Source organism: Coregonus lavaretus, assembly GCF_964263955.1.
Source record: "Coregonus lavaretus genome assembly, contig: HAP1_SCAFFOLD_1159, whole genome shotgun sequence".
NCBI classification, from domain to species: domain Eukaryota; kingdom Metazoa; phylum Chordata; class Actinopteri; order Salmoniformes; family Salmonidae; genus Coregonus; species Coregonus lavaretus.
In genome coordinates this window covers 113,449-130,595 of record NW_028157303.1, presented here as the reverse complement: position 1 = coordinate 130,595, position 17,147 = coordinate 113,449, and the positions used below count along the sequence as shown (strand labels likewise).

General features: G+C 40.5%; 2 protein-coding genes across 3 annotated transcripts in view; one reads left to right on the top strand and one right to left on the bottom strand.

Annotated features, from left to right (window-relative positions):
* Positions 1-17,120, top strand: part of LOC311125559 (nuclear pore complex protein Nup107-like) — a gene marked incomplete at its 5' end in the record, with an annotated part of 39,005 nt that extends 21,885 nt beyond the window's left edge. Inside the window, 7 exon segments of the mRNA XM_084199589.1 lie at positions 152-312; positions 428-489; positions 491-554; positions 2,638-2,751; positions 2,908-2,957; positions 2,959-3,073; positions 16,892-17,120. Coding sequence (XP_084055715.1) covers positions 152-312; positions 428-489; positions 491-554; positions 2,638-2,751; positions 2,908-2,957; positions 2,959-3,073; positions 16,892-16,999 — 674 coding nt within the window.
* Positions 4,034-6,157, bottom strand: LOC311125565 (putative nuclease HARBI1). Of its 2 annotated transcripts, XM_084199594.1 has the most exons (4): positions 5,295-6,157; positions 5,110-5,225; positions 4,902-5,013; positions 4,036-4,807 (listed from the first exon to the last, which is right to left on the bottom strand). In XM_084199594.1, exons 1-4 carry the CDS (start codon positions 5,764-5,766, stop codon positions 4,437-4,439), a joined length of 1,071 nt encoding a protein of 356 aa, XP_084055720.1. In that variant the 5' UTR covers positions 5,767-6,157; the 3' UTR covers positions 4,036-4,436. The 2 variants fall into 2 exon arrangements, 1 of the variants encoding a protein (XP_084055720.1); XR_014612889.1 differs by lacking the exon at positions 5,110-5,225 and having other exon boundaries at positions 4,034-4,807; positions 5,295-6,072.
* Positions 17,121-17,147: the final 27 nt, after the last annotated feature.

The window sequence follows — 17,147 nt, the reverse complement described above, 5'->3', positions numbered from 1 at the left end:
TGCTTCCTGTGTGAGGTAGTCCCTTTCCCATACTACTAACACATGCCCATACAAACATTGCATTGTATTGGCTACCTTTTGAAAATCTCCCTCTTTTTCAACCATGCTGTTGACCCATTGCTATCTCTCCTCTCTCTCTCATCTCCTCCAGCCTCTAAGAAACACGATGCAGCCAAGGAGGTGTTTGGTAAGGTCCCAGAGGACTCAATGAGGGAGATATACAGCCAGTGGGAGGAGCTAGGCCTGGACACGCCCCTTCCTGCAGAGGATGAGAACGCCATCAGGGAACACCTGTGTATCCGCGCTTACCTGGTGAGGGGACAAGCTCTCGCAGCACTGTGATTGACTCGTCTGTTTATTAAACGTTTTTAGAGGGGACTCCTGTAGTTGTATAAGGTGTGTGTGTGTGTGTGTGTTACCCCCCTAGGAAGCTCATGAGGCGTTCAATGAGTGGTTCCATCACATGAACTCCCCCCCTCAGAAGCCCAGCCCCCCCGGCCCAGGCCAAGTTCACTGAGAAGGTGGCCTTCGAGATGAAGGAGAAGGAGTACCAGGTACACAATACACTCTGATCCCAGATCAGTCTCTGTGTTACGGTAGAACTGGTGAGGAACAATACACTCTGATCCCAGATCAGTCACTGTGTTACGGTAGAACTGGTGAGGAACAATACACTCTGATCCCAGATCAGTCTCTGTGTTACGGTAGAACTGGTGAGGAACAATACACTCTGATCCCAGATCAGTCTCTGTGTTACGGTAGAACTGGTGAGGAACAATACACTCTGATCCCAGATCAGTCTCTGTGTTACGGTAGAACTGGTGAGGAACAATACACTCTGATCCCAGATCAGTCTCTGTGTTACGGTAGAACTGGTGAGGAACAATACACTCTGATCCCAGATCAGTCTCTGTGTTACGGTAGAACTGGTGAGGAGCAATACACTCTGATCCCAGATCAGTCTCTGTGTTACGGTAGAACTGGTGAGGAACAATACACTCTGATCCCAGATCAGTCTCTGTGTTACGGTAGAACTGGTGAGGAACAATACACTCTGATCCCAGATCAGTCTCTGTGTTACGGTAGAACTGGTGAGGAGCAATACACTCTGATCCCAGATCAGTCTCTGTGTTACGGTAGAACTGGTGAGGAACAATACACTCTGATCCCAGATCAGTCTCTGTGTTACGGTAGAACTGGTGAGGAACAATACACTCTGATCCCAGATCAGTCTCTGTGTTACGGTAGAACTGGTGAGGAACAATACACTCTGATCCCAGATCAGTCTCTGTGTTACGGTAGAACTGGTGAGGAACAATACACTCTGATCCCAGATCAGTCTCTGTGTTACGGTAGAACTGGTGAGGAACAATACACTCTGATCCCAGATCAGTCTCTGTGTTACGGTAGAACTGGTGAGGAGCAATACACTCTGATCCCAGATCAGTCTCTGTGTTACGGTAGAACTGGTGAGGAACAATACACTCTGATCCCAGATCAGTCTCTGTGTTACGGTAGAACTGGTGAGGAACAATACACTCTGATCCCAGATCAGTCTCTGTGTTACGGTAGAACTGGTGAGGAACAATACACTCTGATCCCAGATCAGTCTCTGTGTTACGGTAGAACTGGTGAGGAGCAATACACTCTGATCCCAGATCAGTCTCTGTGTTACGGTAGAACTGGTGAGGAACAATACACTCTGATCCCAGATCAGTCTCTGTGTTACGGTAGAACTGGTGAGGAACAATACACTCTGATCCCAGATCAGTCTCTGTGTTACGGTAGAACTGGTGAGGAACAATACACTCTGATCCCAGATCAGTCTCTGTGTTACGGTAGAACTGGTGAGGAACAATACACTCTGATCCCAGATCAGTCTCTGTGTTACGGTAGAACTGGTGAGGAGCAATACACTCTGATCCCAGATCAGTCTCTGTGTTACGGTAGAACTGGTGAGGAGCAATACACTCTGATCCCAGATCAGTCTCTGTGTTACGGTAGAACTGGTGAGGAACAATACACTCTGATCCCAGATCAGTCTCTGTGTTACGGTAGAACTGGTGAGGAGCAATACACTCTGATCCCAGATCAGTCTCTGTGTTACGGTAGAACTGGTGAGGAACAATACACTCTGATCCCAGATCAGTCACTGTGTTACGGTAGAACTGGTGAGGAACAATACACTCTGATCCCAGATCAGTCTCTGTGTTACGGTAGAACTGGTGAGGAACAATACACTCTGATCCCAGATCAGTCTCTGTGTTACGGTAGAACTGGTGAGGAGCAATACACTCTGATCCCAGATCAGTCTCTGTGTTACGGTAGAACTGGTGAGGAACAATACACTCTGATCCCAGATCAGTCTCTGTGTTACGGTAGAACTGGTGAGGAACAATACACTCTGATCCCAGATCAGTCTCTGTGTTACGGTAGAACTGGTGAGGAACAATACACTCTGATCCCAGATCAGTCTCTGTGTTACGGTAGAACTGGTGAGGAGTTTAATTTGTTAGTGTAGCTGGTTCTGGATCAGACGAAGAACGCTAATGCTAGCAACGCTATTATTTAGCGTAACAGCCTATTGACTAAATTAAAAAAAAAAGGTGTGTTAAAGTGTGACCTCCTCTCCTGTAGATGGAACACGACAACTGGACCGGCCGTCTGGAGGCTCTGACTGAAGACGTGAAGGAGAGAATCTACAACGTCCTGCTGTTTGTGGACGGGGGCTGGATGGTCGACGTCAGAGAGGTGTGTGTCTGTCTGTATCTGAGTATTACCGTTAGTGATTGGTGGCGTGAGGGCTCAGCGCTAGGTTAGCGTTTGAGCCTGTATTAGCTCTGTCTCCAGTACAACTGTGTTATTTCTAGGTACACATTATTACTTCTACCACTTGTTCTATTACAGGATACGGAGGAGGACCCAGAGAGAGGCCACCAGATGGTGCTGCTCCGTAGACTGTCTGCCCATGATGTCCTTCCTGTTGCAGACAGTACTGCAGAGAACACAACGCCACCAGGAGAGTCTCAGACTGGCTGATATCATCGCCTCAGACCAACACCGCCTCTATGAGGTCTGTACTGTAGTCTAGAAATTATATTTCTATGGTCTGCGCTGGAGTCTGACCTGGGCTGAGGGCATCTCAATTCAGTCTACAGTGGCTTCATCCTCTCCCCTCTCTGTCTCCTTTCCTTTGTCTGCCACCATCTGCTTCTCAAGTCTACTGTGACTTCAAGGAAACACTATTGAGATTCACCTAATAGTCTAGTGTGGCTTCCTCTCTTCCACGTCATCTGACACCTGTCCAGGGGCCTGTTGCACAAAACTAGGATAAGGGATTAAGCCAGGATATCTTGGTGATCCTGGCTCAATTGATCCGTAATCCGGTTGCACTAAAGATGGATAGGGGGCAGGAGGATATGTTATGGTATAAATTACCATGGAGATTTATTCTGTGGAGCTAGCCTGCTCCAGACCAGGCTAAATTCCAGGATCTATTTAATCTCATCCCTAATGTCAGTCAGCAGTCACCACAAATGGAAACCAATAGTTATTTCACTGCTCACTATACATTGTTATCACATATAACTAGACCCACTGTCATTATTTAAACGTTTGTGATCATTAATTTCAATGATTTTGGATAAAAAATGATTTTTAGATGATGTTGCTATCATTAGATAATTTACAGTTTCCCATAGACTATAAGGCTATATATAAAATGATAGAATATTAGGGCCACAGAGGGGAAAAAAACACAAGTCATAATATTGTAACCAGTTGTTTTAAAGGAGGACAGTTGTTAAAATGACAGATGTGGGGCATTTCGTGAAATTGTACTTCAGTATGGTTTCATAAACAAAGACATGCTGATGTGCCAGAATATTAAGTATCACATTGTCATAAGTATCAAAACTGTAAAAACAATATGTAGCTTTTCTGCAGAAAGAACCAGCCTCATAAATTTATGACTTTATCCTTTTTCTTCAGTGTGGCCCTAGTACTCTGTCATATAAACAAATACACATTCCATATGAATATAAAAACACAATGTGTAACATTATGTTCCTTTATTGAATAAGGACAAAACAAAGCAGGTAAACCATCAGCTCCTTTCGAAACTGAAGTCACAGTGACTCTACAAGATGGAAAGCACAGAATCCAAGCATATTATACAAAATGATACATACACATTCAAAGGTCTGTATATAACACACCCTGCATGTCTGCACACTAAAATAAATGCAGGACAAATCCATACACATCAACTGAACAGACAAATGAATGGATGCAGTAGCCTCCCTGCAGCCTTGTATTACACACAGTATACCGCACAAACATCATAAGAGGCCAAATTCGTAAAAAAACGAACCCAAAAAAACCCAAATTCCTCTGCCACCGCAGGACATATTTAACCAAAATTGAAAGCACACATACTAACTAAAATAATTCAACACATATTGGTCCCTCAGCAGCCGACCACTGTCGTCATCAGGGAAGATTGCCGGATTGTCCCAGTCCATGGCTGGTGGCACTCTGGGGGCCCTCTCCTTCCTCAGGCAGGCCACATTGTGGAGGACAGCACAAGCCACAGTAATATCACATGCCCTAACAGGGCTGACCCTTAATTTGTGAAGGCAGTGAAAGCGTGCCTTCAGGAGGCCAAAGGTCATTTCAACTCTGGCCCTGGTCCTGGCATGGGCATGGTTGTAGGCCTGCTGTGCTTCCTGGGGGTCTGTGAAAGGTGTCAGGAGAAAAGGCTGGCAGCCATACCCCCTGTCTCCCAGCAACACACCAGAGAATTCACCTGTCAACACAAAATCTCATCATTACTACCTCATAAACACAGTGATATTCTTGACACAGCCATGATGGTTATAAATAGGGGTTGTGTGGCTTACCTTGTGATAGGCACTGATAGATTTCAGAGGCCCGAAAGATTCTGGAGTCATGGACTGAGCCAGGCCATTTTGCCACAACATTGCTGATCACACAGTCAGCATTGCAGACCATCTGAAATCATAAGATGAGGAATATTACACCAATCAATGCACATCACTGGCAATGCAGAGTGTTCGTCAATGGACAATATCAAAAAGTTATGTTCACCTGAACATTAATGCTGTGAAAGGATTTCCTATTCACAAAATCGGCCTCATGGGCACCTGAGGGGGCTTTTATCCTTATGTGTGTGCAGTCCACTGCACCAATGACATTGGGGAAACCTGTCACACAAAGTAATGAGTATCCTACTATGTGTTAACAGTTGTCCTGTAATTTGTAGATCCTCTTACCTGCAATCCTATAGAACTCCTCTTTGATGTCACAGAGTCTTCTGTGGCCAGGGAAGGAGATGAAGACATCTGCTAATGCTTTGATAGCCAGACACACACTCCTTATTGTGCGGCAAATTGTGGCCTTGTTCAGCTGTTCTGCATCCCCCACTGAGTACAGGAAGGCTCCACTAGCAAAAAAGCGCAAGGCCACACAAACCATTTGCTCCACACTCAGTGCATGGCTCCGTGCAGTGCGGTGCTTAATCCTGGGACCCAGTAGTCTGCATAGATACCTGATGCCATCTGCAGAAAACCTGTATCTTTCATATAGATGGTCATCAGGGAAGGCCAGTGGGTCCAACCGGTCCCTGAAGACCCTTTCTCGCCTGAAGGCTCTCCTCAGCACAAGTGCTTCTTCATCCACCACATCTCGCACGAATGGGCATGCCATTGTCAGAGCAGAAAGGAACACACAATTTTGGGCCTTCATATAGGCTAGTGGCCACACCTGGTGCTGGGGGGGTGGGCAAAAGAGGGCGATGCCTTATAACGATGACTTGGTTGTACTGATTGCTGGGAAAATAAAAAAAACCTTAGAAAGATGCCACCGTCCTGTGTGCTCACAATAAGAGCTCATATGTCATGGCTCACTTGACTTTACGAGAATATACCTAATTTTTATTTTGAGCTGTGTCATCTTCTTGGAGCTGGGGGAGGAAAGAAAAATAATGATTAATACATTTGTGTTACAGTTAGCATACAGTGTACATTGAAGGCATATCTCACCTCCCTCTCAAGTTTTTTTATTTCAAGGTCCAGTTTCCTAATTGTCCTCTTTTTTATTTCGGACTCCAGTGCAAGATTTTCCATCTTTTTCTTCTTGTACTGAATGTCTATGTCTGCCAGTTCTATTTGGCGCCGGAGGTGGTTGCCATACAACTTTCTGATAGCTTGTGAGCTCTGTGAACACAATACAATTAGCGCAGCTGGAATTTGGCAGGATGTGGTGTCCTTTTATTAATACGCACTGTTGCCAGGCTGGTTTTCCCACTGTATAGCATCTGGGTCCTGTAAAAGAAATTAGATTTTTTGATTTTGATGAGGACTCCTCACCATTGTAGAGTAAATAGTACTTTCACAGTCTTAACATGATACCTCATGCCTTCTGGAATCCAGAGAGATGGTCTCCTCCTCATCATCATCGTCTCCATCATGTGCTGTTGCTGCTGCACTGGGGCCTTCACCCTATCACATTTAATCGGATTCATATTGAAGCTAGTAGACAAGACATGCCAGGCCTACAGTATGCCTTTGATGGAGTACTCACTGGATCAGCATCGTCTGGTGCTTGTGCTGGTGGCTCTAACAGGAACACAGTGCTGCCAGACACTGCAAGGCAATAGGTAAACCAAAGTCAGACAGTCCAAATTGATTCAATATGAATGTGGTTGTATCCCATGTAGAGATGGAAGGACATACCTTGAATGAAGCGGGTGGCATCTTGGGAGGAACCTATGCTCGTCTCTTTCCCCCCAGGGATCCCCTCTAAGACGGGCCTGCCTTTATTTAGCTCCAAGGCCATGTCCTCTGCTGGGGTAAGGTCAGCCTTTGGTGACCCACCACCCGTGCCTTGTCTGTGGGTATTCTTTTTCACTGCTAAAACAGTACAGACAATGTGTGAGCAGGCACCTTCTGGGTACAATATATGCTTGTGCTTTGTTAAATATTAGTCAGGGACCATACCATTCTGCAGAATGTTCTTGTATTTGATTTTGACCTGCTGCCATGTCCGTTTTGGCCCGTTCATGTTTAATCTACACACACACACACACATTTAATGGAGTCACACTGCAAAAAATTACTTGGTATTTTTGTCTTGTTTTCAGTAAAAATATCAAAAAATTTATCATAGCTTTATACAGTGTGATGGAGTTACTTTACACAATTTCACTCATATCTGCAGTGCATTTCAATAAAAAATTTAACCGTTTCATAATTACAGTACAACTGCATTTTTGGAGATGTGAATTAAATATTTGAATTGTCATTGTGATGTTTCAGCGGAGCGGTGAGTGTGTAATTGTGCACTACTTACGCATTCAGGCGGTCTGCAATACTTTGCCACGCTTTTTCTCTTTGCTTTATCACTGTGGCGGTGTTGCCTTTCTTCTTAATTATATATTTTACCTCCTCGTATGCCTCCATGAGGATTTGTGCTTCCGACGGGGAAAAGTACGCGGCTCTAGTTGCCATGGTAAATCAGTTAATCTGTGATCTGTGGCGGGGTCTATTTGAGTGAGCCGTGAGCGCGCACCTATCCAGGATTGGTTTCACCTGGCTTAATGAATCCGTGTCTGCTCATCCTGGCTTGGTCTTTGTGCAACCAATTAAGCCTGGATGCACATGTTTTGGCTTCATTGAGCTCAGCTGAGTCATTTATCCCGGATGTCTTAATTCTACTTTTGTGCAACAGGCCCCAGTTCTTTCACATCAGTGCTGATGAAGCGTTATAGCTCAATACAATATCAACACCATCTCACAGCGTTATAGCTCAATACAATACAACACCATCTCACAGCATTATAGCTCAATACAATATCAACACCATCTCACAGCATTATAGCTCAATACAATATCAACACCATCTCACAGCATTATAGCTCAATACAATATCAACACCATCTCACAGCATTATAGCTCAATACAATATCAACACCATCTCACAGCATTATAGCTCAATACAATATCAACACCATCTCACAGCGTTATAGCTCAATACAACACCATCTCACAGCATTATAGCTCAATACAACACCATCTCACAGCATTATAGCTCAATACAACACCATCTCACAGCATTATAGCTCAATACAATATCAACACCATCTCACAGCATTATAGCTCAATACAATATCAACACCATCTCACAGCATTATAGCTCAATACAACACCATCTCACAGCATTATAGCTCAATACAATATCAACACCATCTCACAGCATTATAGCTCAATACAATATCAACACCATCTCACAGCATTATAGCTCAATACAATATCAACACCATCTCACAGCGTTATAGCTCAATACAATACAACACCATCTCACAGCATTATAGCTCAATACAATATCAACACCATCTCACAGCATTATAGCTCAATACAATACAACACCATCTCACAGCATTATAGCTCAATACAATATCAACACCATCTCACAGCATTATAGCTCAATACAATATCAACACCATCTCACAGCATTATAGCTCAATACAATATCAACACCATCTCACAGCGTTATAGCTCAATACAATATCAACACCATCTCACAGCATTATAGCTCAATACAATACAACACCATCTCACAGCATTATAGCTCAATACAATATCAACACCATCTCACAGCATTATAGCTCAATACAATATCAACACCATCTCACAGCATTATAGCTCAATACAATATCAACACCATCTCACAGCGTTATAGCTCAATACAATATCAACACCATCTCACAGCGTTATAGCTCAATACAATATCAACACCATCTCACAGCGTTATAGCTCAATACAACACCATCTCACAGCATTATAGCTCAATACAACACCATCTCACAGCATTATAGCTCAATACAATACAACACCATCTCACAGCATTATAGCTCAATACAATATCAACACCATCTCACAGCATTATAGCTCAATACAATATCAACACCATCTCACAGCATTATAGCTCAATACAACACCATCTCACAGCATTATAGCTCAATACAATATCAACACCATCTCACAGCATTATAGCTCAATACAATATCAACACCATCTCACAGCATTATAGCTCAATACAATACAACACCATCTCACAGCATTATAGCTCAATACAACACCATCTCACAGCATTATAGCTCAATACAATACAACACCATCTCACAGCATTATAGCTCAATACAATACAACACCATCTCACAGCATTATAGCTCAATACAATACAACACCATCTCACAGCATTATAGCTCAATACAATACAACACCATCTCACAGCATTATAGCTCAATACAATACAACACCATCTCACAGCATTATAGCTCAATACAATACAACACCATCTCACAGCATTATAGCTCAATACAATATCAACACCATCTCACAGCATTATAGCTCAATACAATATCAACACCATCTCACAGCATTATAGCTCAATACAATACAACACCATCTCACAGCATTATAGCTCAATACAACACCATCTCACAGCATTATAGCTCAATACAATACAACACCATCTCACAGCATTATAGCTCAATACAATACAACACCATCTCACAGCGTTATAGCTCAATACAATATCAACACCATCTCACAGCATTATAGCTCAATACAATATCAACACCATCTCACAGCATTATAGCTCAATACAATACAACACCATCTCACAGCATTATAGCTCAATACAATATCAACACCATCTCACAGCATTATAGCTCAATACAATATCAACACCATCTCACAGCATTATAGCTCAATACAATATCAACACCATCTCACAGCATTATAGCTCAATACAATATCAACACCATCTCACAGCATTATAGCTCAATACAATATCAACACCATCTCACAGCATTATAGCTCAATACAATATCAACACCATCTCACAGCGTTATAGCTCAATACAATATCAACACCATCTCACAGCGTTATAGCTCAATACAACACCATCTCACAGCATTATAGCTCAATACAACACCATCTCACAGCATTATAGCTCAATACAATACAACACCATCTCACAGCATTATAGCTCAATACAATATCAACACCATCTCACAGCATTATAGCTCAATACAATATCAACACCATCTCACAGCATTATAGCTCAATACAATATCAACACCATCTCACAGCATTATAGCTCAATACAATATCAACACCATCTCACAGCATTATAGCTCAATACAATATCAACACCATCTCACAGCGTTATAGCTCAATACAATATCAACACCATCTCACAGCGTTATAGCGCAATACAATATCAACACCATCTCACAGCATTATAGCTCAATACAACACCATCTCACAGCGTTATAGCTCAATACAACACCATCTCACAGCGTTATAGCTCAATACAACACCATCTCACAGCGTTATAGCTCAATACAACACCATCTCACAGCATTATAGCTCAATACAATATCAACACCATCTCACAGCATTATAGCTCAATACAACACCATCTCACAGCATTATAGCTCAATACAATATCAACACCATCTCACAGCATTATAGCTCAATACAATATCAACACCATCTCACAGCATTATAGCTCAATACAATATCAACACCATCTCACAGCATTATAGCTCAATACAATATCAACACCATCTCACAGCATTATAGCTCAATACAATATCAACACCATCTCACAGCATTATAGCTCAATACAATATCAACACCATCTCACAGCATTATAGCTCAATACAATATCAACACCATCTCACAGCGTTATAGCTCAATACAATATCAACACCATCTCACAGCATTATAGCTCAATACAACACCATCTCACAGCATTATAGCTCAATACAACACCATCTCACAGCATTATAGCTCAATACAATATCAACACCATCTCACAGCATTATAGCTCAATACAACACCATCTCACAGCATTATAGCTCAATACAATATCAACACCATCTCACAGCATTATAGCTCAATACAACACCATCTCACAGCATTATAGCTCAATACAATATCAACACCATCTCACAGCGTTATAGCTCAATACAATATCAACACCATCTCACAGCATTATAGCTCAATACAATATCAACACCATCTCACAGCATTATAGCTCAATACAATATCAACACCATCTCACAGCATTATAGCTCAATACAATATCAACACCATCTCACAGCATTATAGCTCAATACAACACAACACCATCTCACAGCATTATAGCTCAATACAATATCAACACCATCTCACAGCGTTATAGCTCAATACAATATCAACACCATCTCACAGCATTATAGCTCAATACAATATCAACACCATCTCACAGCATTATAGCTCAATACAATACAACACCATCTCACAGCATTATAGCTCAATACAATACAACACCATCTCACAGCATTATAGCTCAATACAACACCATCTCACAGCATTATAGCTCAATACAATATCAACACCATCTCACAGCATTATAGCTCAATACAATACAACACCATCTCACAGCATTATAGCTCAATACAATACAACACCATCTTACAGCATTATAGCTCAATACAACACCATCTCACAGCATTATAGCTCAATACAATATCAACACCATCTCACAGCGTTATAGCTCAATATCAACACCATCTCACAGCGTTATAGCTCAATACAATATCAACACCATCTCACAGCATTATAGCTCAATACAATATCAACACCATCTCACAGCGTTATAGCTCAATATCAACACCATCTCACAGCGTTATAGCTCAATACAATATCAACACCATCTCACAGCGTTATAGCTCAATATCAACACCATCTCACAGCATTATAGCTCAATACAATATCAACACCATCTCACAGCATTATAGCTCAATACAATACAACACCATCTCACAGCATTATAGCTCAATACAATATCAACACCATCTCACAGCATCATAGCTCAATACAATATCAACACCATCTCACAGCGTTATAGCTCAATACAATATCAACACCATCTCACAGCATTATAGCTCAATACAATATCAACACCATCTCACAGCATTATAGCTCAATACAATATCAACACCATCTCACAGCGTTATAGCTCAATACAACACCATCTCACAGCATTATAGCTCAATACAACACCATCTCACAGCATTATAGCTCAATACAACACCATCTCACAGCATTATAGCTCAATACAATACAACACCATCTCACAGCATTATAGCTCAATACAATATCAACACCATCTCACAGCATTATAGCTCAATACAATATCAACACCATCTCACAGCATTATAGCTCAATACAATATCAACACCATCTCACAGCATTATAGCTCAATACAATATCAACACCATCTCACAGCATTATAGCTCAATACAATATCAACACCATCTCACAGCGTTATAGCTCAATACAACACCATCTCACAGCATTATAGCTCAATACAACACCATCTCACAGCATTATAGCTCAATACAACACCATCTCACAGCATTATAGCTCAATACAATATCAACACCATCTCACAGCGTTATAGCTCAATACAATACAACACCATCTCACAGCATTATAGCTCAATACAATATCAACACCATCTCACAGCATTATAGCTCAATACAATATCAACACCATCTCACAGCATTATAGCTCAATACAATATCAACACCATCTCACAGCATTATAGCTCAATACAACACCATCTCACAGCATTATAGCTCAATACAATATCAACACCATCTCACAGCATTATAGCTCAATACAATATCAACACCATCTCACAGCATTATAGCTCAATACAATATCAACACCATCTCACAGCGTTATAGCTCAATACAATACAACACCATCTCACAGCATTATAGCTCAATACAATATCAACACCATCTCACAGCATTATAGCTCAATACAATACAACACCATCTCACAGCATTATAGCTCAATACAATATCAACACCATCTCACAGCATTATAGCTCAATACAATATCAACACCATCTCACAGCATTATAGCTCAATACAATATCAACACCATCTCACAGCGTTATAGCTCAATACAATATCAACACCATCTCACAGCATTATAGCTCAATACAATACAACACCATCTCACAGCATTATAGCTCAATACAATATCAACACCATCTCACAGCATTATAGCTCAATACAATATCAACACCATCTCACAGCATTATAGCTCAATACAATATCAACACCATCTCACAGCGTTATAGCTCAATACAATATCAACACCATCTCACAGCGTTATAGCTCAATACAATATCAACACCATCTCACAGCGTTATAGCTCAATACAACACCATCTCACAGCATTATAGCTCAATACAACACCATCTCACAGCATTATAGCTCAATACAATACAACACCATCTCACAGCATTATAGCTCAATACAATATCAACACCATCTCACAGCATTATAGCTCAATACAATATCAACACCATCTCACAGCATTATAGCTCAATACAACACCATCTCACAGCATTATAGCTCAATACAATATCAACACCATCTCACAGCATTATAGCTCAATACAATATCAACACCATCTCACAGCATTATAGCTCAATACAATACAACACCATCTCACAGCATTATAGCTCAATACAACACCATCTCACAGCATTATAGCTCAATACAATACAACACCATCTCACAGCATTATAGCTCAATACAATACAACACCATCTCACAGCATTATAGCTCAATACAATACAACACCATCTCACAGCATTATAGCTCAATACAATACAACACCATCTCACAGCATTATAGCTCAATACAATACAACACCATCTCACAGCATTATAGCTCAATACAATACAACACCATCTCACAGCATTATAGCTCAATACAATATCAACACCATCTCACAGCATTATAGCTCAATACAATATCAACACCATCTCACAGCATTATAGCTCAATACAATACAACACCATCTCACAGCATTATAGCTCAATACAACACCATCTCACAGCATTATAGCTCAATACAATACAACACCATCTCACAGCATTATAGCTCAATACAATACAACACCATCTCACAGCGTTATAGCTCAATACAATATCAACACCATCTCACAGCATTATAGCTCAATACAATATCAACACCATCTCACAGCATTATAGCTCAATACAATACAACACCATCTCACAGCATTATAGCTCAATACAATATCAACACCATCTCACAGCATTATAGCTCAATACAATATCAACACCATCTCACAGCATTATAGCTCAATACAATATCAACACCATCTCACAGCATTATAGCTCAATACAATATCAACACCATCTCACAGCATTATAGCTCAATACAATATCAACACCATCTCACAGCATTATAGCTCAATACAATATCAACACCATCTCACAGCGTTATAGCTCAATACAATATCAACACCATCTCACAGCGTTATAGCTCAATACAACACCATCTCACAGCATTATAGCTCAATACAACACCATCTCACAGCATTATAGCTCAATACAATACAACACCATCTCACAGCATTATAGCTCAATACAATATCAACACCATCTCACAGCATTATAGCTCAATACAATATCAACACCATCTCACAGCATTATAGCTCAATACAATATCAACACCATCTCACAGCATTATAGCTCAATACAATATCAACACCATCTCACAGCATTATAGCTCAATACAATATCAACACCATCTCACAGCGTTATAGCTCAATACAATATCAACACCATCTCACAGCGTTATAGCGCAATACAATATCAACACCATCTCACAGCATTATAGCTCAATACAACACCATCTCACAGCGTTATAGCTCAATACAACACCATCTCACAGCGTTATAGCTCAATACAACACCATCTCACAGCGTTATAGCTCAATACAACACCATCTCACAGCATTATAGCTCAATACAATATCAACACCATCTCACAGCATTATAGCTCAATACAACACCATCTCACAGCATTATAGCTCAATACAATATCAACACCATCTCACAGCATTATAGCTCAATACAATATCAACACCATCTCACAGCATTATAGCTCAATACAATATCAACACCATCTCACAGCATTATAGCTCAATACAATATCAACACCATCTCACAGCATTATAGCTCAATACAATATCAACACCATCTCACAGCATTATAGCTCAATACAATATCAACACCATCTCACAGCATTATAGCTCAATACAATATCAACACCATCTCACAGCGTTATAGCTCAATACAATATCAACACCATCTCACAGCATTATAGCTCAATACAACACCATCTCACAGCATTATAGCTCAATACAACACCATCTCACAGCATTATAGCTCAATACAATATCAACACCATCTCACAGCATTATAGCTCAATACAACACCATCTCACAGCATTATAGCTCAATACAATATCAACACCATCTCACAGCATTATAGCTCAATACAACACCATCTCACAGCATTATAGCTCAATACAATATCAACACCATCTCACAGCGTTATAGCTCAATACAATATCAACACCATCTCACAGCATTATAGCTCAATACAATATCAACACCATCTCACAGCATTATAGCTCAATACAATATCAACACCATCTCACAGCATTATAGCTCAATACAATATCAACACCATCTCACAGCATTATAGCTCAATACAACACAACACCATCTCACAGCATTATAGCTCAATACAATATCAACACCATCTCACAGCGTTATAGCTCAATACAATATCAACACCATCTCACAGCATTATAGCTCAATACAATATCAACACCATCTCACAGCATTATAGCTCAATACAATACAACACCATCTCACAGCATTATAGCTCAATACAATACAACACCATCTCACAGCATTATAGCTCAATACAACACCATCTCACAGCATTATAGCTCAATACAATATCAACACCATCTCACAGCATTATAGCTCAATACAATACAACACCATCTCACAGCATTATAGCTCAATACAATACAACACCATCTTACAGCATTATAGCTCAATACAACACCATCTCACAGCATTATAGCTCAATACAATATCAACACCATCTCACAGCGTTATAGCTCAATATCAACACCATCTCACAGCGTTATAGCTCAATACAATATCAACACCATCTCACAGCATTATAGCTCAATACAATATCAACACCATCTCACAGCGTTATAGCTCAATATCAACACCATCTCACAGCGTTATAGCTCAATACAATATCAACACCATCTCACAGCGTTATAGCTCAATATCAACACCATCTCACAGCATTATAGCTCAATACAATATCAACACCATCTCACAGCATTATAGCTCAATACAATACAACACCATCTCACAGCATTATAGCTCAATACAATATCAACACCATCTCACAGCATCATAGCTCAATACAATATCAACACCATCTCACAGCGTTATAGCTCAATACAATATCAACACCATCTCACAGCGTTATAGCTCAATACAATATCAACACCATCTCACAGCATTATAGCTCAATACAATATCAACACCATCTCACAGCATTATAGCTCAATACAATATCAACACCATCTCACAGCATTATAGCTCAATACAATATCAACACCATCTCACAGCGTTATAGCTCAATACAATATCAACACCATCTCACAGCATTATAGCTCAATACAATATCAACACCATCTCACAGCATTATAGCTCAATACAATATCAACACCATCTCACAGCGTTATAGCTCAATACAATATCAACACCATCTCACAGCATCTCTCCCTGTCACTGTATTGCTGTCTCCTCTTCCACTCTTCTACTTTCCCATCCTCTTCTTCTTTTTGCTAACTATGTTCTGTCTCTTCTCTCTCTCTGTCTCAGGTGTTCTCCAAAGATGAGCTGAGGAAGTTCCTTCAGAAGATGAGGGAGTCGTCTCTTCTCTTATTGGATAAGAGTCTGGACCCGCTGGGGTACGAGATCCAACCATAAATACACCCCACCTGGACATTTGTTTTCTTTTCTTTTTTATGTTCTTTTTATTTTTTTGCCAAATTTTATGTAATGGAGTGAATGATTTTCTGCATTTTTGTATAAAATAAAAGTGACTTGACTGAAATATTGTTTGTCTTTGGGCCGT

Excerpts from the sequence above, each read along its gene's own strand:
- LOC311125565 (XM_084199594.1), bottom strand. The coding sequence starts at position 5,766 with ATGAAGGCCCAAAATTGTGTGTTCCTTTCTGCTCTGACAATGGCATGC. Across the intron at positions 5,226-5,294 it reads GGAGTTCTATAGGATTGCAG|GTTTCCCCAATGTCATTGGT; the intron begins GTAAGAGGATCT and ends TTTGTGTGACAG. Across the intron at positions 5,014-5,109 it reads TTCACAGCATTAATGTTCAG|ATGGTCTGCAATGCTGACTG; the intron begins GTGAACATAACT and ends TTATGATTTCAG.